The sequence below is a fragment of the Cololabis saira genome, chromosome 18, assembly GCF_033807715.1.
Source record: "Cololabis saira isolate AMF1-May2022 chromosome 18, fColSai1.1, whole genome shotgun sequence".
Classification (NCBI taxonomy): Eukaryota; Metazoa; Chordata; class Actinopteri; order Beloniformes; family Belonidae; genus Cololabis; species Cololabis saira.
In genome coordinates this window covers 12,331,501-12,356,471 of record NC_084604.1, presented here as the reverse complement: position 1 = coordinate 12,356,471, position 24,971 = coordinate 12,331,501, and the positions used below count along the sequence as shown (strand labels likewise).

General features: G+C 39.8%; 1 protein-coding gene across 1 annotated transcript in view; it reads right to left on the bottom strand.

The window, feature by feature from the left end:
• The window catches only part of LOC133418595 (exostosin-1), a 380,641-nt gene that overhangs the window by 51,373 nt on the left and 304,297 nt on the right, over positions 1-24,971 (bottom strand). The window contains exons 4-5 of the mRNA XM_061707365.1: positions 19,527-19,634; positions 4,329-4,448 (exon numbers count right to left, since the gene is read on the bottom strand). Coding sequence (XP_061563349.1) covers positions 4,329-4,448; positions 19,527-19,634 — 228 coding nt within the window. The remainder of the gene's footprint in view (positions 1-4,328; positions 4,449-19,526; positions 19,635-24,971) is intronic.

Sequence of the window (24,971 nt, the reverse complement as noted above, 5' to 3'; positions counted from 1 at the left end):
AGCGTTCCAAACCCAAAAGAATGAGCCCTCTAGTGTATCTCTCCGTTGCCTTGAACAGGCTGTATGCTGCAAAATGTGCTGCAATTGTGGGGCCGAATTTCCCGCGCTGTCCTGCGGATGTGACGTTAAATGACGCTGCATGCGAGTTCTCCCCGTTCTCCCGTGCCGGCTTCGCTGTTGGCTGCAGTACCCCCAACGGCCGTCGTGGTGAAGGGTGGCGCTAGAGAGTCTAATTTCTTAAAAGGAGCCTCATGCTCCTTTAAGGGTCTTTCTCGAGCCATGTTATCTCAGCAGGCAGTACTTGTCCTCCAGAATGCCATTATCAGTTATTTTTGATTTCTGACTTCAATTATTTTACATTCAGACTAATTTTGATGTCAGTTTATCTAGAGACTGTCCAACACCAACTTCCCTAACCAAAGGCAACCGAAGGCAAATCGAGACGATGTGAGCATCTTTTTTTAAGAAGTCCGACATTAAGAACACTTTGTCATTCTGATCATTTAATTTGATGAAAATATCCCCAATGTAGTATAGACACTTTAACTGTTGTACAGTATCTTCTATCATGTTGGACAGGCTGGAGTGAAGTGCCCCCTAAAGGTTGCTGTTTTGAGTCGAACTGGAAAGACCTAGCTGAAAAAGTAGCTGTTGTATGTTGTTTTTTTTTTTTAAACCTTTTTTTAAACTTTATTTTTTATTTTTTGTTGACCAAAACATGTAAGAAACAATTTATTAAGACTTCAGCATTGGGGAAAAAAAGCAAAACTGTATAAAATGTTTCTTGAGAAATAGCTGTAGAGCATTTAGGAGCTTCTGGGGGTGAAGAAGAAATAACAAATCCAATCTAATTATAAATGTACTCACCATGACGCCAACTGCCATTTTAAAGCTGTGAGTATGACAGTTCACCATTCCTGTCTAAATACAGAAGTGATATGCGAGGGATGTGTCTGATTGAAATTTACTTTTCAAACTCAGGAAGAAAGTATTGAAATAAGTCACGCAGTGTGATTTACTTCGGGTTGCCATTGCCAGCTCGCTGCTGATTGCAATATTATTTACTGCTGAAAAAAAAAACACTTCTTAAATTTTGGACCTGACATGGCTGTAACTGTTGCTGCAAGGGGTGTAATTTATGCAAGGGATAATTTATTCAAACGGTAGCAGAAGATGATATAGGCATGCTGATTACTAAGAAATCCTTTTTAGAGAAACTCTTAAGACATCCTGGGATTTTCAACATCAACAATAATTAAAGCTGCAAGCAGCGATGAACGGGCCCTCGCACCCTTGTGCACGTTCAGGCGTGCTGCAGTGGAAGTGCTTGTATGACTTCCATGTAGATTCTTCAGGCCTGGACATTTAGCGGATGACACCACCCACGACTCTATATCAAACCATTCAAAATTTATTGCAGAAAGTAAGAACTATCAGATATCGGCCAATCCGATGAAGGGGCGGGGCTAATTTGCACCAATTATGTTCAAGGAATTAAAACCATGTCCGATGACACCACCCACGACTCTCTCTGTCAAACCATTCAAAAGTTGTAGCAGAAAATAGGGACTATCAAATATTGACCAATCAGAAGAAGGGACGGGCTAATTCAGGCCAATAAAGGTCAAGTAATCAATACCGAGTCCGATGACACCACCCACATGTCTTTATCACAACCCGTTCAAAAGTTATGACAGAAAGTAGGAACTATCACATATGGACCAATCAGATGAAGGGGGCTAGCTTTTCGGCGTCTATCATCGCCACGGTAATGCTTTTGACTGAGAAAAGTAATGCTCATCGTTGCAGGATCGAGACGCACATTTTGATGTATAACACACCTGGGTGCACGTTACGGTTCGGGCCGTATTAACGGCCAAGGAAATGGCATAAATTGTGCCAAAATTACACGATTAATTCAAAATGGCCGACTTCCTGTTCGGTTTCGACCATGGCCCCAAGAGACTTTTCTTTAAGTCGCGACATGATAAAGGTGTGTACCGATTTTCACATGTACGTCAAACCGTATTGTGGGGCTTGAGGCACGAAGTTTTCTAGGGGGCGCTGTTGAGCCATTAGGCAACGCCCATTAATGCAAACCATTAAATATAAAAGTTTCGCCAGGCCTGGCTTGCGTGCAAAATTTGGTGACTTTTGGGGCACGTTTAGTGGGGCAAAAAGGCCCTCATTTCGAGAGAAGAAAAACGAGACAAATTCCTACAGATACAATAGGGCCTTCGCACTGTAAGTGCTCGGGCCCTAATAATAATAATAATGATGAAGAAGATAAACATTCCTTTTACTGCATCCTACATATATTGCACCTATTGAAAAATGTCATATCTATCAAAGAAAAGGTACAAAATATAAACCAGATATGAACCATTTCTGCCAAAGACGATACAGCACCACAATCAATGAACTTGGAAATAAAATTAAATCCATGAGTTTGGACTATGTTGGGTTTTTTTTTATTATCGATGGTACTGTACGTACAAGAGTATCATCGGCATGAGCCTCACAACAACAGGGGTACGTTTCACAAAGCGGGGTATGTTTAAACGCTGAGGATGTTTAGCTTGAACTCAGGGAAACTCAGAGTTTTCCGTTTCACAAAGTGAGGTTACTTAAGCCGAAGAAGGAGGGTTCAGGTGAGCTGGTCTCAGAAAGTGAAAAAGAAATCATACTTGGAGTCCGCAATAACTGACTGTGAAGTAAACCTGGTCAGGAGCAGGTTTACTTCAACATACCCGGAGTTACTTTCAATCTCCTCCCCTTCAATTTAATCAGACTATCGATCATGTTATGTAACTTAGAGACGTCTGAACGGTGACATGTTGCATTTGTTTCAGAAAAGTATATCAATAATCCAAGTAGATTTGAACACAAATCAGACTGGAAAACCTGATGTTTAGTGTTAGGTCTTTTTTATTTGGTCACATTCAGCCCATATGGTCCTTCCATGCATCACAAATATCACGTATGTTCATACTTCACAAAACGGATATTTGATTGCAATGTGAGTTTTATTAATAACAATGCTGAACGTACTATACTCTATTACCTTAGAAAGAAATGATAAACAACTGTGACAAGTGACCGACTCATACTCCCTTGCACCTTTAAACGCTCCAGTTTTATTATTTTTCCAGTAGCCTCAAAGTCATGAAGTAGCCTTATAAACATGATTTAAAAGTTGATAACATTAATTGCTCAAAATAATTAGTTTCCTGCTTAGATTGTGAGTATATAAAATTCCCTTTAGCATTTATCAGTGCACCGGGATGCACTCATATTTCCCAACTTAAATGATTTTATCTTTTTATTTTTTCATTCATTCATTCATTCATTCATTCATTCATTCATTCATTCATTCATTCATTCATTCATTCATTCATTCATTCATTCATTCATTTTAGCCTACTTCATGTTCAACTGTTTCAAGTTTTTTCATAAATCGCCACCAGGACTGCAGCTACATGACATTGAGAACTACAGTATTTTAGATTGATACAGGACAAAACTGTGTGTTTAAAACCCTTAACAGCATTTGCTCATGATTGGTATTACCTGTATAAAGTGCCATTATCATAATAATCATAGTAACTATAGAGATCTTCTCACAATAATGACTATTACTGCAAATTACCTAGATTTCACAGCTTTCCTTACAAATAATGCTTTAGCTGCATGTAGGTGTGAGGAAAACTGGTGCAGCTACACATTTTATATAGTCAAATAGAATCTGAATGTTCATGGATGATTTAGCCTCTTTTGGCACAATGATGGGCTGGCAACCTGTCCTGGGTGTACCTCACTGTTTAATCAGGGAATGCTAAGATAAGCTGATGCAGCAGCGAGTTAATATAAACACTAATATAGAAAATTAGTTTTGGCTTGCAGCAATAAAGTAAAGTGATGAATTATGCGGAATATAGTTTTGGAGTCTTAATGTTTCCTTTTTTAAGGAAGCAATTTTAGAGGCATGAAACACAGTCAAAATGTAACACTGACCTCAAAACAGATCTCGGTTAAGTCAAGATAAAAAAAAAAAACATATGCATCAATGAAGGTACACTGTGATCTAAGAAGTTTTAGGGTGCAAATGTATGAATGCAAAGCAGAAAAATGCTGCAAAAGCAATGAAACACACAGCTAAAAGTCAGCAGGGGAGAACCCTCTCTCTAAGGTTTATCTCTAGGAGGTGATGCATAGCTGGTGTCAGTCTGCACGGCCCAACAAGACGTATCAGTTTGGTTGATTGAACGAAGTCCTCCTGATACCGTAAATCAACAACTCCAACTGAAGACCATTGTCTGCGGGCTCACCTCCAGAGTCGTTAAGACTATTTTGGCTACAGAAGAAAAGTAGGCGTCCCAGAGGAACTGAGTCTGCTGGCGGAGAGCCAAGATCCTGTCACGGCCCACAGATCGGGTAATGGAGGGAACCTGGAAGAAGAGCAGAAGAAGAAAAACAAGATGGTAAAAATGACACTGGCAAAGATTAAGTTAGATCTTTAACAGTGTTGAGTGAAGGGTGTAACTCGGAGTGTGGAAAGAAAAAGTGCAGACGGACAGGTGGAGGGAGGCATAAGCAATTTTGTGGACAGCAGAAAAGATTAGAGGATTAGAGGAAATGTCCCCCTCGGGATTCTCTCACTCCCACATCTGACTTTGTCCATCAACTCGTTTACCCCCAGGACAGTTAACCACCTGCTTTCCTGCCCTAATACCGACTTCACTCGTGTCTACTTGAGGTTCTGTTAAAGAAAACAGCACAACTGACAACCTCATGCACTCCGCAATGGACAAATCATGCTCCAAATCTGGCCTTCATCTTAATGATATATCACTTTCAACAGATAACTTGCAATCTTTTCTCAATTCAAGACCAATTATCCAAGAAACCAAGTGACTCAATTTGCTTTTTCAATGGCTTCAGTCAGCTTTACAAAAAAACCAGAGGTGTCTGCTTGATGGTCGAAATCCTGAACTCCTGTTCCAGATGTTGTCTAAGTCACTGTCTGAAAGACATTATTGAGAAATAGAAAAGGGAAAGAGAATAAGGCTTCAGAGCAATTAATGCAGATGCAGCTTTGAATCTTTAAAGTGCTTAAAAAAAAAATTGTACCATAACTGTCTGACAGTCAATATTGGTTGTTGACTTACATCATTTGATGAATATAAGAAAAAATGACATTGGGCCAACTGTGCACCAACAAAGTCTCATTAACTGAGATCCCAGCTCACGCTGCTAAAGACAACATGAGCAGCTGGCTTGTGGGCAAGAGTAACACCTTCAACAAGAGACAGTGAAGGGACACAAATCACCGGGGATGACTGGCCTGGCTAAATGTCCAGATATGTATGGTCCTATTCTGGTGCTCCAAAGCAACCTTTTAATTAAGTCAGACATGACCTTAGTAACTTAATTCAGTGTGACAATGACATTGTGAAGGGAGTAAACAGGCCTGCAGCCAGAGTTTGTGAAGAGCCTCTTCAGAGGTGGCCGTGCATTTAGAGCCTGGGACCTTGTGTGGTCTGAAAGAGCAACAGTCAGTACGTTGACATGCACTAACAGAAAGTCGAATTATTGCCTTAATCCGACCGATATCGAATTTTTACAAGCCATGTATACACCTTAGTGGGCTGTAGTCAAACCGAACCGAAGCTCTTGAAATCGAGCTATTAATGCCAGATAATGCGGTCCTAATTGGAGTTATTCCGGTATACGCAACCCACGCTGAACCGAAATACTGACTGTCCCGGAACGCCCCCTTCCGGATGTGACGACACTGCAAAAGCCAGAATATCAACACAGTAGGAGAAGAAGAAAACAAACAACAAAGAAGGAACCGGAAGAATGCCAACTCAAAAGTGCGTGAGGCGCCACCTAGCATCGCGGAGTCGAACGCACCTCACTCAATAATCGATTGTCTTCTCACGCACATATACTTGGATTTCTCAGAAACTCCAGTTTAATCGTTAGCTAGATTATTACCAATAGCTTGATTTAGATGTGCATGTAACTGAGTGAGTGCTGGTGAAAATTATTAAAACATTGGTCAATAACCAGGACAGGGCTGAGGAGTTAGAGTAAAAATGAGCTGCTTGGTTCCATCTCTCCAAGAGGCTGTGAACTTGTCCAGAGATAACGATTCAACTATCGATAGACATTATGTGTTTGTTTTTCTTCACATCAGAGTGTCATACCAAAGAGCGTTAACAAATGGTGCAGCCCATCCAAGAAGTTTTTTTTTCTTGTCACATGGTTCTCACTCTGAACTCTGAAAGTCTTTTATAGACCAGCAACAATTTCTGAGTTTACTTACTCTAATATACGATCACGTATTTGTCATCTGACATCCACATATGGCCAACCTTAACAAGCCTGATGAGATTAACGTGTGCTCATAAATCACAAACATCACTGGTTGGAGTGTCTGGTAGAACAGGCAAAGTTCCAGATGTCTGGTGATCTAAAAACAAATGGTCATCAATTGCATTTAATGATCAAAACATCCTATCAGCAATGCAGATTAGTGTAGAGTTTTAAGAAGATCCTACCAGTATTTATCAGGTCTACCTTGATAAAAAAAAACTTGTCTATAAGTGTTTTAGATCATTCTTAAGTTGAATAACTTCTTTCAAGTTTGTCACCTGTTTTAATCAGTCAATATTAGACAGCAGTTATAGGAGAGGATGTAATTAAAGCCAAACATATACAGTATGTAGTAAAATAACTTCCAAAAAGATGTGTCCATGTTATAACTATTCGTATTCGCAATGATAAACATTTGTATGTAAATAAAAAAGTTGTACCCAAAATTCTGCTGTCACACACATGAGTCTGATAAATTATTAGGGTTAGGATTGTTTTTATGTGAGTATGAATCTAAAAGCTGTGAGTGCAAAGTCTTGTGAATACAACTCTAATTTCTACGACTACGAGTCTTCACTGTGAACACAAATTCAAGTTTATGGGTACGAGTCGAAAAACTGTTGAAATGACGTCACAGGCAGTTTACAGCATAGACATAAGAAAAATAGAGAAACATATTTTCTCATCAACAAAACCTATTTTTAGATTTTCAAGTAACAAAATAACATATTTTAACTACTTTTCAGATTTTTTTCAATTATTTTATTGTCTGAAAAATGGTTCAAATATGTTATTTTGTTATTTGAAAAATTTTAAATTTGTTTTTTTTATCTATTTTTCTATATTTTTCTTATTTTTGTGAGGGGGGATATATATTGTTTTTCGGCACTACCTTGTTCTCTATAGCTTTTATAACATGAATTACTCCTATATGGGATCAATAAAGTTCTTATTTTTGCCATCTGAGAAAATTAAATATATTATATTTGGTGCCTAACTGATTCCCAAGTATATTAGTGCGTGTGTAAATGAATAAATGAGACGTAAAACGTAAATTTCTTTGTAGAAAGGCGCTTAATGAAAATAAGTCCATTTACTTGTATTAGTTTACAGCGCAGTCTTGCCACATCCAATATGGCGGCGACGTTGACGCCATATTGGATGTGTCAGTGGGCTCAGCACTCGATGGGGCGTCTACGTATATATGTCTATGCTGTGACCTGCCTGTGACGGCATCTCAACAGTTTTTCGACTCGTACCCATAAACTTGAATTCGTGTTCACAGTGAAGACTCGTAGTCGTAGAAATTAGAGTTGTATTCACAAGACTTTGCACTCACAGCTTTTAGATTCATACTCACATAAAAACAATCCTAACCCTAATAATTTATCAGACTCATGTGTGTGACAGAAGAATTTTGGGTACAACTTTTTTATTTATATACAAATGTTTATCATTACAAACGAATAGTTATAACATGGACATATCTTTTTGGAAGTTATCTTACTCCATAAACATAAAGATAAATAATAAAAAGAAGTCAACTTTATTAGGCCTTTTAAAACATTGTGCTCCCTTTCACTCTGAGAAACTTGTTTGTCTTCTGGGTCAGGTGAGGAAAAACAAAATTCATGTGTTGACCAAAACCAAGTTGGATCCAGATGAAAAGTAATGTCTCAAAAATGAATGCCGGACACATCTTCCACAAGCTGCACATCCTCTCAACATGCTAAAAACTCCAAACTTCTCTCATGGACCCACATCTTCTTCTTCTTCTTGGCTACAGCTTTTCTCTTCCTCAACAACATCTACAGCCAGCGCTTTGTAATGACATCCGTCTCCATAACTTAAAAGAGATCATACCACATTATGTCCTCATGACTCATTTCCACAACCCCTCCATCAGATTGTGTTCAACGCAAAGATGTACGGCTCTTTACGGATTGGCTGACACTGATGCTAACAATGCTAACATAGCTCGTTGCTGAATGGAAACAAACATCTCCTCTAGGTTCAGCCTACACATGCAGCTTGTAGAATTTCACCACAAAGACCCTCCAAATGAAACCAAATCTACATGCAACTTTACTTTTGAAAACAACAAGAGCTCTGATTGATCAGATGATGCCTGCTATCCTATGATACATTTACCAACTATTCAAATTGTAAAGCAAATATTTAGCCTGCTTAATTTAAACATATCTCAAGAAACAATAACAAGACTCCATTAGATGTTTTAACCAACCAAAGTTTCTATAGAATACGTTGATACTCAATGCGACAAAAGAGACCAAAAGCTTATTTACCAGTTATATAGTACATGGCCTATTCATTATAAAAACTAAATAATTGTCATAATAATGTATGATACAATAATATGATAATAACATAAATATCTTAGTTGTAAATACCTATAAATGGAAAGCTCACGTGGCAGTGCACATTTCATGGTTGTTTGGCAGCTGACTTCAACGTGATCCGTCAACAGCACCATGAGCTGTAATTGTTTAGCTCTCTGAGGTGGAATATAAACAACACCAATCAAATCAGCTCCTTTCTCTTCCCTACGACTGACTCTAATAGTGTTTATGTTCCTCAGCAGGGGACTAGTGTGTGAATTCTTTCTGCGTGTGAGCCTTCCTTTTGAGTGCCGGGATGTCTGTGTGTTTAGCATGTCTTTTCTCACCAGGGGGAATCAGACACTCTACATATTAAACGACCCGGTACTGCAGTTCCCAGTGATGTAATTGAAAGTAATGACATTCAACTCTCTCTGCAAGTGTCTAAGCTCCAGCACAGTTTTGAACAGTGAGCTCTTTTGTGCTTGTGTGTGTGTGTGTGATTGTGAAAAACACATGACACAACATCCAGAATGTGTTTATCAAACAAAGGACTTAAACAAGTATTCAAATGTTCATCTTCTTTTGATTTCCTCTCATTAGATTATGTTTTCATAATTTAGTCTACATAAAAAATAAATGCTTTGATGGATTCTCGAAGGCCTTTCCCATAACACTGCTTCAGTTCATTGAGGTTCATTTATGCGCAGCGTTCTTCAGGTCTGGACTTTAACTGGACTTTTGCTATTATGTGATTCTTTGATTTTCAAATGTGGTGCGACAGAATCATTAAAAAAAAAAAAAAAACAACTAATGAAACTGACCTGGAGATAAATGATCGGACCCTTTACTTAATATTACTTTTGGACAACCTTTCTCTGCAGTGGTTTCTGTAACTGTCATTGACATTCCTGCACCTGCAGGACTTTTGGTCTACTGATTGGCAAACTGCTCCAGCTGTCTCAGGTTTGAGGGGTTTGTTTTCCAGAGGGAATGTTTTAGCTCCTTCCAAAGATGTTCAACTGGATTTACATCAAGGTTCATAGAAGTCACTACAGAAAAGTCCAATGTTTGCTTTAAGGCCATTTTTGGGTGGTTTTAATCGTGTGTTTTGGATCATTATCCTGTTGGAGGATCCATGACCTACAACTGAGACCTGTTACCATTTGGTTCGTTACCAAATTCTTGTCAAATAATATTTCTCAAAAAATATGTTTTTGTTACTTGAGGCACTTGGGGCCTGATTTACTAAAGGTTTGCGTGTGTAAAAACATGTGCAAACTTGACAGCACCCGCAAACCAAAGTGCCAGCTGATCTACTAACAGCGTGCAAAGACGACTGCCTCTCTGAAATGCGCAAAATTGCACACGCAATTCAGTTAGTACTTTTGCCCTGATGAATAATCAATATGGGGCGTACCCGGCAGAAATCCTAAATACTGGGAGGGGAAGATGCAAATTGGTCCATTTACCACACGCAATGAGATTTACCAAGCCTGAAAGTAATTGCGCGTATTGTGATTGCGTCTGTATTTAATACGTTCGAAAGGAAGGTGCTAATCTGCTGCTGCCGTTATTGTGGCAAGGAGGCGACATCCAAAATCAAAGAATACGCAGAGAAAGAGTCTTTATTCTGCTGCATGCTATTTTAAAAACGGTTGCACAAGTTTTATTAAAGGCCACTTTTTCTTTAGTTCTTCGCCTTATATCTTGCCACCTTCTCTTAATGTGCCCCCCTCCACTCGCCCACAAGCAGGCCAAGCCTTTGTGCCAAAACTTTGTATTTTATTGATTATTTATCTTATTGAACGTGAAATCATCCTTCGTAAATTACATTTAATTAAAACCCGTGCTTATTAATCACAAAACACAGGTTAAACATCATGACCAAATCCGCTCCGACCCGCTGTGTCTACGCCGTCGGTTCTGCGTTGGTGTGACGCGGAACCATAAATCAGCCTTTAGTGTGCGCTCTGTGCTGTTCTGAACACTTCTCTTCTCTTCTCTTCTTGCCATATGATGGTCCGGTCTGTCACACATCTACTGTCAGTGTTTGCTATATAATATATAATATTTGCAATATACTGTGGACATCTGAATAAAAACTTATCTCATAAATAGATGAATCAAAGCGCTCTCCAGCTCTGTGTCTGATTGTCTTTTTCTCCTCAGATCATGCCGAGATCATGCCGCGGGGTCACGCAAACCCGACCAATTAAATATTAAAATCAAATTCAGTCCTGTGGCCCGTTTTTCTATTTCGTATTTTTGATCTGTGCCTAAAATTGAAATATGAAAAACCAGACGTTTTTCCGTTTTTTGTGTTACCAACTGCATTTATTCTATCGCAGGTTTTCTCCGATATTGCGTTCCTTTTGGTAATGTTTAAATTTCTTTGCTGTAGTTCATGAATGTGTTTATTTGCCTCTTCCACTAATATCTCTAACTCCAACTCATTCAATTTCATTTTGCGCTTGTGACTTGTGACTGTGCTTTCCATCCACTCTCCATGGCGCAGAGTTTGCGCTCGCAAACCGTAAGACACGCAACACCTCATTTAAATACTGCTGTTTGCACCTGTTATCAATTGCTCACGCAATCTTAGTTGATCACCTGCAAACCACACGCAAACAGCACACGCAAACTTTTTCAGTGCACACGCAATTTAGTACTCTTTATTTAGGATCTTAGTAAATCGGGCCCTTGGTGTCATGATAATTTATGTCTATGCGTTGATTTGTCCTGATAAGTAAGTTTAAAGGGGACCTATTATGGCATTTAATCCCTATTTTAAACAGGCCTTGAATGTCTTAAAAACAAGCTTTTGATTTTTTTTGCTAAATAATTTAGAAATTGAGCCTCTAAACCATGTCTTTATCATCCCATTCGCTAACCCCCTGATTCCCAACCCCCGGTCCCCGGAGCCGTTACTACTGGGCCGTGAAATGGCTTGTGTTCCGATCATAATTAGGGCTGCAACGATTCGTCGACGTTGTTGACAAAAAGCCATAATCAAAATTGTCGGCAATTGTCACCAGGCGTTTTTTTCCCAATGGAGTGAGGCATCTCACTTCACTTTAACTCATACAATCTCTGCCGAGAGCCGCACAGCAGACAGCGTCTCAGCGCAGCTTTTTTTTTTTTTTTCTTTTTTTTTTGCGTCTCAGCGCAGCTGCAGCTTCAAAAGTTCAGGAGCATTTTAGCCTGGATACGGCGAATAAAAAGAAGACTTGCAAGGTTTGCAAAGGAGACCTTGCTTATCACTGGAGCACGTTGGTAATGCACGAGCATTTGAAGAGAAAAAGCACGTCGGACAGTTGAACGAAACGGACTCGCCTTGGTAAGATATTAAGCGTATTTTGGCTTTAAAAGATAGCTTTAAAGTTATGCCTGACTGTGCCTGACAAAAGTATTTTAAATTAAATGCATGCAGACCGATGAAGAGCCACCATGGACCCCTTTCTGCAAAAGAAGCAGACGTGTTCCCCGCACCAGACGACTGCGCTCACTGATCAGTGATATGAGGCTCTCCATGGTTGATTGTGACGGGTTTCAACAAATGATACCAGTTCAACCCAGAGTACGTCCTGCCATCTAGAACCCATTTTACCATCTTGATGGAGAAAAAATACGAGACGTTTTATTTTATTTTATCATTTATTTTTTATATAACACAATTGCCTGTCCTTAAAAAATGAAAAATAATGGACAGAGGTTTATTTATTTATTGATTTATGTCTATACTGAATGATCACTGTGCCTGTCCTTGTTTTTTTTTATTTACTTTTTGTATGAACAGCAGCTAAGTTGAATAAAATATCTATTTTTCATTGAAGTACCCATCTTTCTCGTGTTTATTATCATTTGCCACATAATTAAAGCAACCTCATGCTAAATTTAAGAAAAAGTTACTAATTATCCGATTAGTCGACTAATCGTTTCAATAATCGGTGATTAGTTGACTATAAAAATAGTTGTTAGTTGCAGCCCTATTTAAAATGCATTGTTTTTTTCTAAAATGTTTATTAAAATTGACATAAATTGTCAACCGGTCCATGAGCTTTTTGTTTATACTTCTTTTTTTTAAAGATTTTTTTGACAGAACTATCCAGACTTTGATGACAAGCTGGTAACGAGGATTAATTAGAATCAGGTGTGTTAAAGCAGAGAAACATCTAAAACATGCAGGACACCGGCCCTCGAGGACCAGGATTGGTGACCCCTGGGGTAGAGAGAGAGAACGGGGAAGACACGCAGCGAAGGTGCGCAGGCTGGATTCAAACCCGCGACCGCTGCAGGAGGAGGACTGTAGCCTCAGTATATGAGCCGCTGCTTAACCCACTGCGCCACCGAGCGGCCCCTGATTGGTCCATATTTGATAGTTTTCCAAAAGTCACCAAATTTTGCATGCAAGCCAGGCTTGGCGATAAATTTGATATTTCATGGTTTGCATTAATGGGCGTGGCCTAACGGCTAAACAGCGCCCCCTAGAAAACTTTTCTCTGCCATAACTTTTGAACGGGTTGTGATAAAGACATGTGGGTGGTGTCATCAGACTCTGTATTGAGTCCTTGAGCTTCATTGGCCTGAATTAGCCCCGCCCCTTCTTCTGATAGGTTGTCCGATTTTCTGCTAACATTTAACATGACATTTGAATGGTTTGACATAAAGAGTTATAGGTGGTGTCATTGGACATGGTTTTGAATCCCTTGACCATAATTGGTGTGAATTAGCCCCGCTCCCTCTTCTGATTGGTCGATATTTGATAGTTCCTATTTTCTGCCATAACTTTTGAATGGTTTGACATAGGAAGTCGTGGGTGGTGTCATTTCTGATATGCTTATGGGGGGCGGTGGTCATGAGTGCGAGGGCCCGTTCATCGCTGCTTGCAGCTTTCATTTTATTTGTAATGCTTCTGTCTTACAGAGGAATCCAGCATCATCTTTGCAGCCACCCTCAGCTTGCATGCTGTTGGACCAGAGGATCATGCTAAGATCCACCAGCAGCTACGACCAAGTGGGCCGTTATGGATGTCTGCTCCTCAGGAAGGTCATCTCAGAGCAGAACTACCAAGCCTGGAGCAAAACCACAAACTGGGATGGTTCAAGGGGCAAACAAAAACTGCCACAAAACGTTAAGAACTTTCTGTTTGACTCTGTAAAGCAAACATTTCCTGGTACTCTATGGAGATTAAGGACTTCAAAGTCTGCATTGATAAAATCAATGAATGCCTGCGCACACCGCGCCAACATCTGTAAATAAATATGTATTCTTTGCGACAAATAATTGAGTCTGACTATTTTTAATTTGCCAGTTAACAAAACCACAAAAAAAACACAGGCACAGATGCTGAATCATGCTGAATCTCTTCATTCAGTCAACAGGCGAACAAACTTGCGGTGCTGAGAAGCAAAAAATTACACTAAGTTAATTACAGTAGTTGTTTTGTAAAGTTGTAAAAACGGATTTCAACATTTTCCATTTAGTAAAAATCATCTCTGAATTATGGAGCTGATTAAAATGATCTCTTGTCTGTGAAAACTCTGTGCAGAATTTAAAATTGCCCGACTTGACGATCTATTTACCGTATTTTCTGGACTATAAGCCGCTACTTTTTTCATAGGTTTTGAACCATGCGGCTTATACAAAGGTGCGGCTATTCTGTGGATTTTTCTTCCACCGCTAGGGGGAGCGCTAACTGGAATTAGAATCAAAACTAACACAAAATAAATGCAAAGAAGAATACGCTACTTCTTCTTTAGCAGATAGAAGTAGAAGCAGATTTCAAACAGATAGATAAATAAATACCGGTTATTTTCTCTTGGTTCTGTCCCGTTTTAATCAGCAGAGTTGCTGCCGTGTTAAAAGACAGTGTTAGGAAAGGATCTATTTAGGTACAAACATGTACATCATTTACAGTTCAAAATCCTTCTGTACATGTAGTAAATATCTAATCTAACAACATAAATATCTGCGGCTTGCATATCTTTTTTTTTTTTTAAATAGAGCGGATGCAGCTTATATACAGGTGCGGCTTGTATATCTTTTTTTATTATTTTTTAAAAAATAGAGCGGGTGCGCCTTATATATAGGTGCGGCTTATGGTCCAGAAAATACGGTATCTATCTATTCAGATTATTTGAGCTCAGTAAATACAGTATAGAGCCAAGGACTGTTGTCAAGGCCATTACAACGGAATGCATTGTCTCAAGGAGGCCTTTTGTCTTGAAGAAGGCCTGAGTACTTAACTTGAAGTACCCTAATGGCGCTTTTAAACTAGTACCTACTCAGTGCGACTCGCCTCGGCACGCCTCGTCTCGCATCTACTCGCCTTGTCCTTGTTTGTTTTTAAACACCCAGATGAGAAGTAGGCAGGTTGGAGCGAAGCTGCTGTGACGTATTTGATTGTGTGATTAAAACGGAGAAAACAACAACACTAAAGATGTAGAACATGAAGGAGATGATATATGTGCTGCTGGGTATGTGGCTTGTGTTCAATATCATGTTAAAAAATGAGAGTGAGAGAAGCTTCAAGCGGCAACTCTTTTTTTTTTTAATTTTGTTTGTGTCGGCGCTGATGAGAAATCAGCTGGGAGCCGCGAGTGACCGAGCGCCTGGTAGATCTGGTCGTTCCTTGTCGCCGGTCTAGATCCCTTTTTAATTCTCTCCTCAGCCACCAGGTTTATGAACATCTGCACCTCAGAGTTGGATCACCAAACAGACTTTTGCGCTGCCATTGCCTGTTGAATAAAATTAAGAGCCGCGAGTCGCTGTTGCGCTGATTCCTGCTTCCTGATTCAAATGTCTGACGGTCCCGCCCCCCGACCAATCTGTGACGTGTATTGTGATGACGTCAGATCCAGGGCGGACTCAGCACACAGCACAGAATAGATACAGAAAAAGTATCTACTCGGCACGCCTCCACCCGCCTCCACCCGTAGTGTAAAAGCTCAAAACGGGGGCGTGGCGAGTCGAGTCACGCTGAGTAGGTACTAGTGTAAAAGCCCCATAATACATATGTGTCTAATGGGTGTCATTATTTTCTGTAGAGCCTGAGGAGTTGTCTGAACTGAGTTCACAGAATATAAGCTGACCGTCTTAAGAATAAAAACATCCTGACCATGTTTGGGTCCACATACAGCTGTGAGGCAGCTTTCTCCACAATGAACATAATTAAAACTAAATATCGTTCAAGGTTCACCAATGAGCACCTCCACATGTGTATGAGAACCTGACACCATCCAGCCCAGATTTAAAGTTTTGGCAGGAGAAATTAGAGCTCAGTTCTCTCACTGAACAACAAAAAGTGAGTTGGATCACGAAACAGACTTTTGCGCTGCCATTGCTGGTCGAATAAAATGAACAAGAAGCTGCAAGTCGCTCTTTCGCTGATTTCCGCCTCCTGACTCAGACGTCTGAAGGCCCCGCCCCCCGACCAATCGGTGGTGGAGGGTGATGACGTCAGATGCAGGCCGACTCCCCCCTCTGTAAAAATAGTTATCATGTCAACAACACGTGTGAGTCTGTTCCAAGTCGTAGTTTGTGCCTCCACCTAGTGGCTACCACTGCAATGTGCATTCACGCGAATGCGTGAATCTCGTTTCCTGTGAGTGAAAGTAGCATTTTAAAACAGTACCATCTGTAGGTGCTGATTGAATGCTGACAGGGGACCAGAGACATGCTAATTAAAGACAGGCATATATCATCTCCAATCCCCAGCACACACGCCCACGTGTCTGCGTTCCTGTCCAGGTGGTCGTAGAGGTCATGCAGGGGACACAAAGTAATACTGAGAGTAATTAAAAAATCTAAATATCACATGATCTGCCTGCTGCTCCGATTAAAGGGATTTTTTGAATTTAATAAAAAAAAAAAAAAAATTATTCTTAAAAAAAAATTTTTTTACTAAATGCCAAAAGATTGGAGTCAGATTTGTCTCCGTTTGGACCTCCATCCAATTTTCCACACCTCCTCCATCCTGTTCAGGGCTGTAAAGAGGCTGAAACCAATCTCAGGTGTCATCAGGTGAGAGGTGTGAGAGGAGTTTACTCCATGAATAAGTTGCCAGTCTATCGCAGTACCTCTAAGAGAAAAATGAGACAAACCCATTTCCTATTAAAGTTTTTCTAAATTTTACCTTTACTAAGGTGGCCCATAGCCTACACTTGCCTATATGCCTAAGCGTGGGCGGAGCAGCTGGATGGTTCCTGATGGGCTGCTTCATGACACTGACCCAACATCCCAGTACCGACTGTGAATCAGTCTAAAGTTCTGGTTGCAGTCACGAGTTGTTGCTGAACTAGAGTTGGTGGTCAAAGTCACAGCTTTATGTGTCTCTGTTGGACTGCCTCAGCTCTGCTATGAGTCTGGGTGTCTACAGCCAACACAGCCACACCACCATCACACACTCATTTACATACACACCACGCCACACACACCACTGCATTATCAGCAACACACACCACATCCATCAATGTCAGTCATTTTAGTCCTGACAAAATCTCAGGTCTCAATAAAGTTTGTCAGAGCAGACTCTCAAGAGGACACCTGTGTGAATCTGCCCCCCACCCCACGCCAAACTCAGTGAAAATATTCTCAATCGTTTGTGCTGCGTTAGTGCTGGTTTGTGCAGAAATAAATTAGTTTGTGCTGCTTTAGTTTTTAAGATATCATGTTATATTTCAACGGTCATTCTAATTTCACGCAGCCCCCCGACTTTGTCCAAAATTAACCAAAATGGTGTAGTTTGTTTGTGCTGCGTTAGTGCTGGTTAGTGCTGGTTTTGTAAATTAAATGTCCTCATTTCAATAGTGGCACATTCAAAAATATGGATCTAAGTAATATAATCAGCACTAACGCAGCACAAACAAACAAGACCATTTTGGACAAAGTCGGGGGGCTGCGTGATGTCATCGTGTCATAATAAACCTGTTATATCTTCAAAACTAAAGCAGCACAAACAATTTTTTTCTTTGCACAAACCAGCACTAACGCAGCACAAACAAACAAAATTTTGGACAAAGTTGGGGGGCTGCGTGAACTTAGAATGACCTTTGAAATATAACGTGATATCTTAAAAACTAAAGCAGCACAAATTAAATTTCTTTCTGCACAAACCTGCACAAACCAGCACTAACGCAGCACAAACGATTGAGAATATTTTCACTGAGTTTTGCGTGGAGTGGGGGGGCAGCTTCACACAGGTCAAGAGGACTGGTGAAGGACACATTCACCCTTACTCAAAAAGGTAGCTGGCACAGCCATTCCCATTCATTTGCCAGAAAATTATCTCTCATCCTCTGATGACATGTACTCAGTGCTCCCCCTATCTGCATCCACCTCTGTGTTTCAGATTATTCCAGTAAAACAGGATACGTGCTTTCTAGCATTTCTAAAACTAGACTGAGAGGCAGTGTCTCTGGGATAAAAGCTGCCCCGACAAAGCCTTGCTCTCATGTGTCATGAATTGTTACTTTGTCCGGAAGCTTTGTTCTTAAAAGCTTCGTTCACAACTCATTTACAACATCCCTCCTTTTAGCATTCCCTTCCTCAGGATGATATTGCCCCATTTCCTTGCTTTCTCACTGGCTGCAGCTCAAATGGAGAGTCACCCGTTAAATATTCAGGGTTGTGTCTTTGATCAGTCTGGGAGTTGTTGACACATAACAGCTAAGTGCTGACAGGGAACCACCAACTGCTTCCCGACTTTCCCAAACGAGTATGCAACAACCAAATCAGCCTTACAATTGTGCAGCATCAAAGCAATCTAAAAATCAATAACAACATATTCTCATCTTTTACTCAATCTGTGGTCTGAAACAGTTTCCTCATTTGGAAAAAACTCAAGTTCAACATGATTTTTTTACTAATCAGAAGTTGCTCTATCCAAGAAAAATCCAAGGCTTATCAAAAATGTACATCAGAATGAAAAATACAAGAATCGAGGTGTTGAAATAGCCTGACCTCAGCCGAAGGGAAATGCTGTGACCTTTAGAGAGCCGAAAAAAATGAATGTCAAAAAACCTCAATCATCTGAAGTAGAGGTGTAAACAAAAATCATGTCAAAATTCCTTCACAACAATGTGAGTAAAGTCATAAATTCATATGAGAAATGACAACTTCAACTTAGTATTCTTTAAGGTAGAGGAAGAAGCTATTGAATCACGGGGGGTATTTAGTATTGTCCTCATAATTGATTGATTCATTCTTTTGCTTATGTTTTGTTATTTAAGGGAAAAGTTACCAAAAAATGATGTTTTTGTTTGCTTTGTATTTGTACAGAAATTGAGTAAAAGTAAAATCAGATGATTTTAATGAAGATATAAGTGCTATTCGAGCCTAGACATACTTCAACAGCTCATTAAACCTGTTTAGTAACCTTCTGTACTTTAAAACCTAGCTTCAATTTCAAAGCATTCTCATTCTGTGTGTTTTGTTTCTGTATCCCCGGTTAGATTTTTACCATTTCCTCGGGGATCTGGAAGCTAAATTTAAATTATAGCTGGGAAGATGTTGGCCTTTCATCTCTGAATTAGATGCTGCTTAAAGGGCAGATTTCATCTGTTCGTGCTGCACATTGTGAGTAAGGGGCAAAATCTATGTCCGTGTTACCTGGAGGGTGTTTTCATTATCCTTCACCTTTACACCTGCTATAATTGTACACATATATAATATATCATTTTCCTCTTTGTAATGCCTGCTTTCAAGCATATTACCTGTTCCTCTGTGTTCTTGCTGTGAAATGCACCCCTTCATCTCATCTAATTCCAATCCACCAACATGTCTTTTTCCAGTCCTTTTCAGTACCTGTAACAACAGTCTCTCGTCTCCAATGATGGCAGCCTTCCTCCAGTCAATCACCTCAGAGAAGGGAAGCTCCCAGCCGTTGCTCAGAATAACGGGAATGCAGGCAGCCTGCATGAAAATGTAAAAAAAAGGAGTGGTCAGTGTTACAAGAAGCTGATGTGAAATTTTCATTTAGGTTTCTGTAAGGAATTGCTGTCATATCAGTAGTTCAGAGATGTTTCTAAATGTTATAAAAAAGTCATATTGTATTCCATATAGCAAGAGCTGTAAAAAAATCAATGACATTAATGGCGTTTAGATTGTTGACAGCTGTGGTTTATATTATTACTGTGATTATTTTTCAATTCAGCATCAGTATTGAATATTTCACTGTTCCGTCTATTTAAAAAAGAGAGCGGGCGAGAAAGAGAAAAGAACTAAAAACTGTGGATATGTTATTTTAAACTATGGGGCAAGGGAGCGAAGTCTGAGTGGCATATAAAGTTTAAGCAGAGGTTTTAAGGAGAGCACTGCGAGGGATCAGCTTTTGGTCTTTTTTTTTAAATTTCTCACTGAGGGGTTTTTATCCTCTTAGGTCGCTTCCGGCTGATGCGACACTTTCAAAGTGTTCCAAGTTAAGTTTTTCACAAACAAATGGAACTGCCAAAAAGATTAAGGACAAAATGAAGTCTATTTATTTCTTTTTCCAGAGCCCCTCAATATTTAGAAGAGCCATTTATGTGACGTAATTCATTAGAAACCATTTTCATTTCCCTCTGCAGCTCTCTTTTTTGCTGAGTGTTAAATTCATTTTATGAAGAGATTATTGGAACTTTGCATCATTTATGGTTAATGGATAGGAGTTTATTGTGCACTTCACTGCACCATAAAACCTTGTTTAAAGACAACACTCTATTTATCTTTTCTTTCTAATTTCTCAATTTTCACATATTTTATGCCTCATGATGAAACTTCTGGTGTCTTTTTACTCTCTGCCATGTGAAGCGTTTTATTAAGAATTCTCTGCACAATGATGCATGATGTAATGGTACGGTAATGAATTAAGAGTTTTAAAGGACACACATTATAACACATTTTCAAAAGCTAACAATTTCCTGGCATAGTGCAGCAATATCTGCAATACTTTGGTCAAAATGCCACAGTAGATCTTTTTTGGAACATATTTTTATAGCTTTCAACTAGTTTTACGGGGTGGAGTCAGCCACTTGACTTGACTCCACCCTTTCCTCTATAGCCTGTGCATCCACTGAAATGATGTGGAGGCTAGTTCATTCTACTCTAATCTGGTTCAGTTTGAATTGGTTCAATTCAAAAATACTATTATGGGGATCCTTTATGTTTTTATAATTCTATTTTTTTATATATATAAAAAAATATCACAAAATATCTGTACCGTTTCAGATTGGGTGGGCACTGTGCATCATTTTTAGACACAACAATCAACGCATACCACAAAAGTTGTGTCTCGGCGGAGGGACCCGGCGTCCCAGCAAAATGAGAAACAGAGAAGTGTTCAGAACAGCACACAGAGCACACACTGAAGCCTGATTTATGGTTCTGCGTTAAGTCGACGCAGAGCCTACGCAGTAGGGTGCGCCGTAGCCTACGCGCTTCGGGTACGTGGTGGTACGTGGCGCCGCGTGGCGCCGCGCGGCGCCGCGTACCCTACGCTGTAGGCTCTGCGTCGATTTAACGCAGAACCATAATTCAGGCTTGAGGGAGAATGAGCCGCGTGGAAAACCCCCTACACATAACCATGCCTCCAGCAACAGGTCCACGAATCAGAAGTTCTACATGCTCAAACACAGAAAATGAGAAAATACGTTTCTGTGTCTAAACTGAAAATAAAGTTTATAATCACTGCCTCGGTGCTCCCGTCTGCCCACTCTGCTGGTATCAAGAAAGAGAGCGGCATCGCCGATTCGCCAACATGCATCGTTTCTTTAAGCCTATAAGCAAAAGCCTCCGAGATGCCTCTCTCCATCCCGGCGAGGGCGGAAAGCGCCGGTGCGGGTGGCGGTGGAGCCGCCAGCCTGCCGCCGGACCTTTTAAATCAACTCAGAGCCTACGCCGTAGGGTACGATTGATTGATAAAAAAAAATAAAAATCAAACAAAAAAAGAAGCAAAAAACATAAAATAAGTGCAGCCTCAACAGGGCACAAGCCAGTGTCCTATTTGTGTCGGTCCCAAGCCCGGGTAAATGCAGAGGGTAGTGTCAGGAAGGGCAATTGGGTTAGCATACTGTTGGTCAAAGAAGGAGAAGATAGATGAACTGATATGATGATAGCATAGTTTTCTATGCATTGCGGGGGTTTGACCCCCCCAAATTTTTTCGCCGCAGGCAGCGTCGCCCACCCTTCATTTCAGTTTGCCCACCTTAGTGGGCCTCACTAAATCCGGCCCTGTTCATCAGTTTTTTCAGTTTCTTTTATAATAATAACAACAACTTTCCTTTATTAGTCCCACAATGGGGAAATTATTTCTCTACATTTAACCCATGTCTAGTTAGACAGTGGGCTGTCATTTGTACAGTGACCGGGGAGTAGTAAGATTCCTTGATTAACCTCAGTTGCAATCCAGTCTCAATTCAATAAAGAAGCTTCAGACTGAGAACCACCGCTTTAAATCTTCAGATTCGGGCTGCATGAATTGGAATCCCCCCCCCCCCCCCCCCCCACCTAATCTGGATGTAAATGCAAGGAGGATTTCTGGGCATATAGTTTAGTCCACGTAAGTGGTATTGTGCCAGAGCCACAAATTGTAGTGTTTCCACAATATATTGCATTGAAGAAAAGAACAAATGTATGAAAATAGAACAAATGTATATCCTTTTTTTTCCCCTGAGGTGGAAACTTTGGACATTAAAATTTTTTTTGTAAAGATTTTTTGACACTAGTGGCCTTTATTCAAAGTATGTGGATAACGCCTCATCTTTCTTCTTATTTTGGGACACTGTTCTTCCAAAATGTGCATGTTGCCTTTTTTAAAACTCTCAATATCTCACAGGACACAACAACATATGTGTTGAAAACCAACGTGCTGTTAATGGCAAGCTTTGATTAAGATTCAGATTTTGTAAAGGGCACGCCTGTCTGGCTCATATGATAAATGCTAGTAGTTACAAGGAATATGTTTGAAATATCTGCTGTCTAACAGAGGCAGAGGGGTCTGGCCATTTCAAGCAAACATAGAGGAAACATCTCTAAGGTAAAGAACAAGATACACACAATGTGCGTGTGTCCAAGTAATCATAGCAACAATTAGAAATAATTTAACATAACAATGCATCTTCTTATACACAAGTAGTGTGGAAAAAAGGAATTTTTAATTCGATAATTATATTTTGTAGGATGTGTTATAAACCCAAGATCAAGAGCAGAAACTGGAAAACCAAAAATTCACTCCACTATTTTCATTCAAAGTTCAAGCTCTACTAGATTCTCAATCAAGTGAAACCGACAGATTAAAAGGAGATTAAAAAAAATGCCATTGAACATGATTGGTGAGCTGTCGATGCAACTTCTCCATGGTTTGATTAGTCTAGCTTTATGAGATGTCTTTTCTTGTCTTTTTCTCACTTTTATCCTCAAATGACTCTTCATCGCACTTCAATTTCTCATATCCTTTCTATTATTTTAAGTATTCAAATCCTTTGTTGACATATTTTTAGTTTAGTTTTTTAGTTTAGTTTATTTGCACATAAAAAAGTATACTAAACTAAAAAAAAGAAATACAATGTAACAGAAAAAAATGTGCAGGAGGAACCAAAAAAAGCCATAAGGGCTTGTTGAGTGGTCCTCCTATAAGGAAACAAACAATATCTACAGAGATATGTAAAACATAGGACAACTAAGGAGAATAAGCACATAATGGGAATAATAAACCAGACTACAGATAAGACAGAGGGTCCTACATTTGAATCAGAATCACGATCCCCAAGGGAAATTCTATTTGTAACAGTGTTCAACCAACACTTGAAGATGAATAAAATAAATACAAAAAGAACAGGGTAAAGACTTAGGGCAAATTTAACAGTGTGCAAACAATCGGTAAACTGTAAGATAGATTGCATACCCGTTAGAATTGAAGTTACTGTATATGGTAAAACAGTGGTTTCACAGTAAGAAGTTGTACAGTTTTATTGCAACAGAAAGGAAAGACCTTCTGTGACGCTCAGTTTTTGAGGGTGGTGGTCCGAGTCTTTTAGTCCGTGTGCTCCTGTGTTGGACCAGGAGCTGATGGAGGGGGTGGGTGGTGTTACCCAGGATGCTTCGTAGTTTCTGAAGTATCCATCTCTCCATCACTCTCTAAAGAGTCCAGCATCATCCACACAACATCACCAGCTTTTTGTACCAGTTTTTCTTGAGCCTGTTTGAGTCTGCGACCCTCATTCTGCTGCCCCAACACACCACAGCAAACAAGATCACACCAGAGACCACAGACTCATAAAACATTCTCAACATAGTTCGGAATGATCTGAGCCTCAATCTATTTTGTAAAGGGGCTTTTTATTTTGTGAATGGCACTACTCCCTCCTGCAGAAAAGCAGCCCACAACATAACATTCAGGGCTCGGATGGTCTCCTGAGGCCTGCAAGCGTCCCCAGTTTTTCTTCAAACAATGATTATTATTATTTAAAAAAAAAAAACAAAAAAAAAACATATGTCTCAGTTAAGTCTCATCGGATCACACCGCATGATTCCAGCAGTTAGATATTTGTCTATATGTGTATTTGCAAACTGTAATCTGGCTTTTTGAAATGGTGGTTTAGGAGCAGGTGCTGTCCCTGCTGCGTGGCCTCATGTCAACTCATGTCGGTACAAAATGTGGATTATGATGTTCGTATTCAAGTTTCAGCGAGCATCTGGCTTGGACAAATAATGCATTTCCTTCCTGAGTGGCATTATGGGAGTGTGGTCTGGTGATGTTTATACTCAGACATTATTGTTTGAAAAGGTGAGTATTTAGATATCTGAAGATTATACAAAAGGATAAATCAGATTTGTGAAGGTTCATGATTCTTCTCCTTCTCCAGAATCCTAACTGACCTAAAACAGGAAACATTTACTCAGGTTTACTATCAGACACTGAAGAAAATAATAATAACCATAATAATAAAAACGTTTTTTTTTTCTTTAATTAAAATGTGTTTTCTTTTTTCTGACAAAAGTTAACCAGGTAATGTGCAAGTGCTGGGGTCCGTTTCACAAAGCAGGTTCAACAAACACTGAGTCTAATCCTGAACTCTTATTTGATCTACTCTGAGATCGGAAACTCTGAGTTTTCGGTTCCAGAACAGCGGATTTGAGGTAATTTACTCAACTCTAAGTAGTTTCACCGGGAGTTAAGCGCGAGCGTGAGGGAAATAAAAAGCCAGCATCAGTAGATCGCTGATACAAGGATTCACCATGGCAACCGGCGACACAAAAGAACGACATACATTT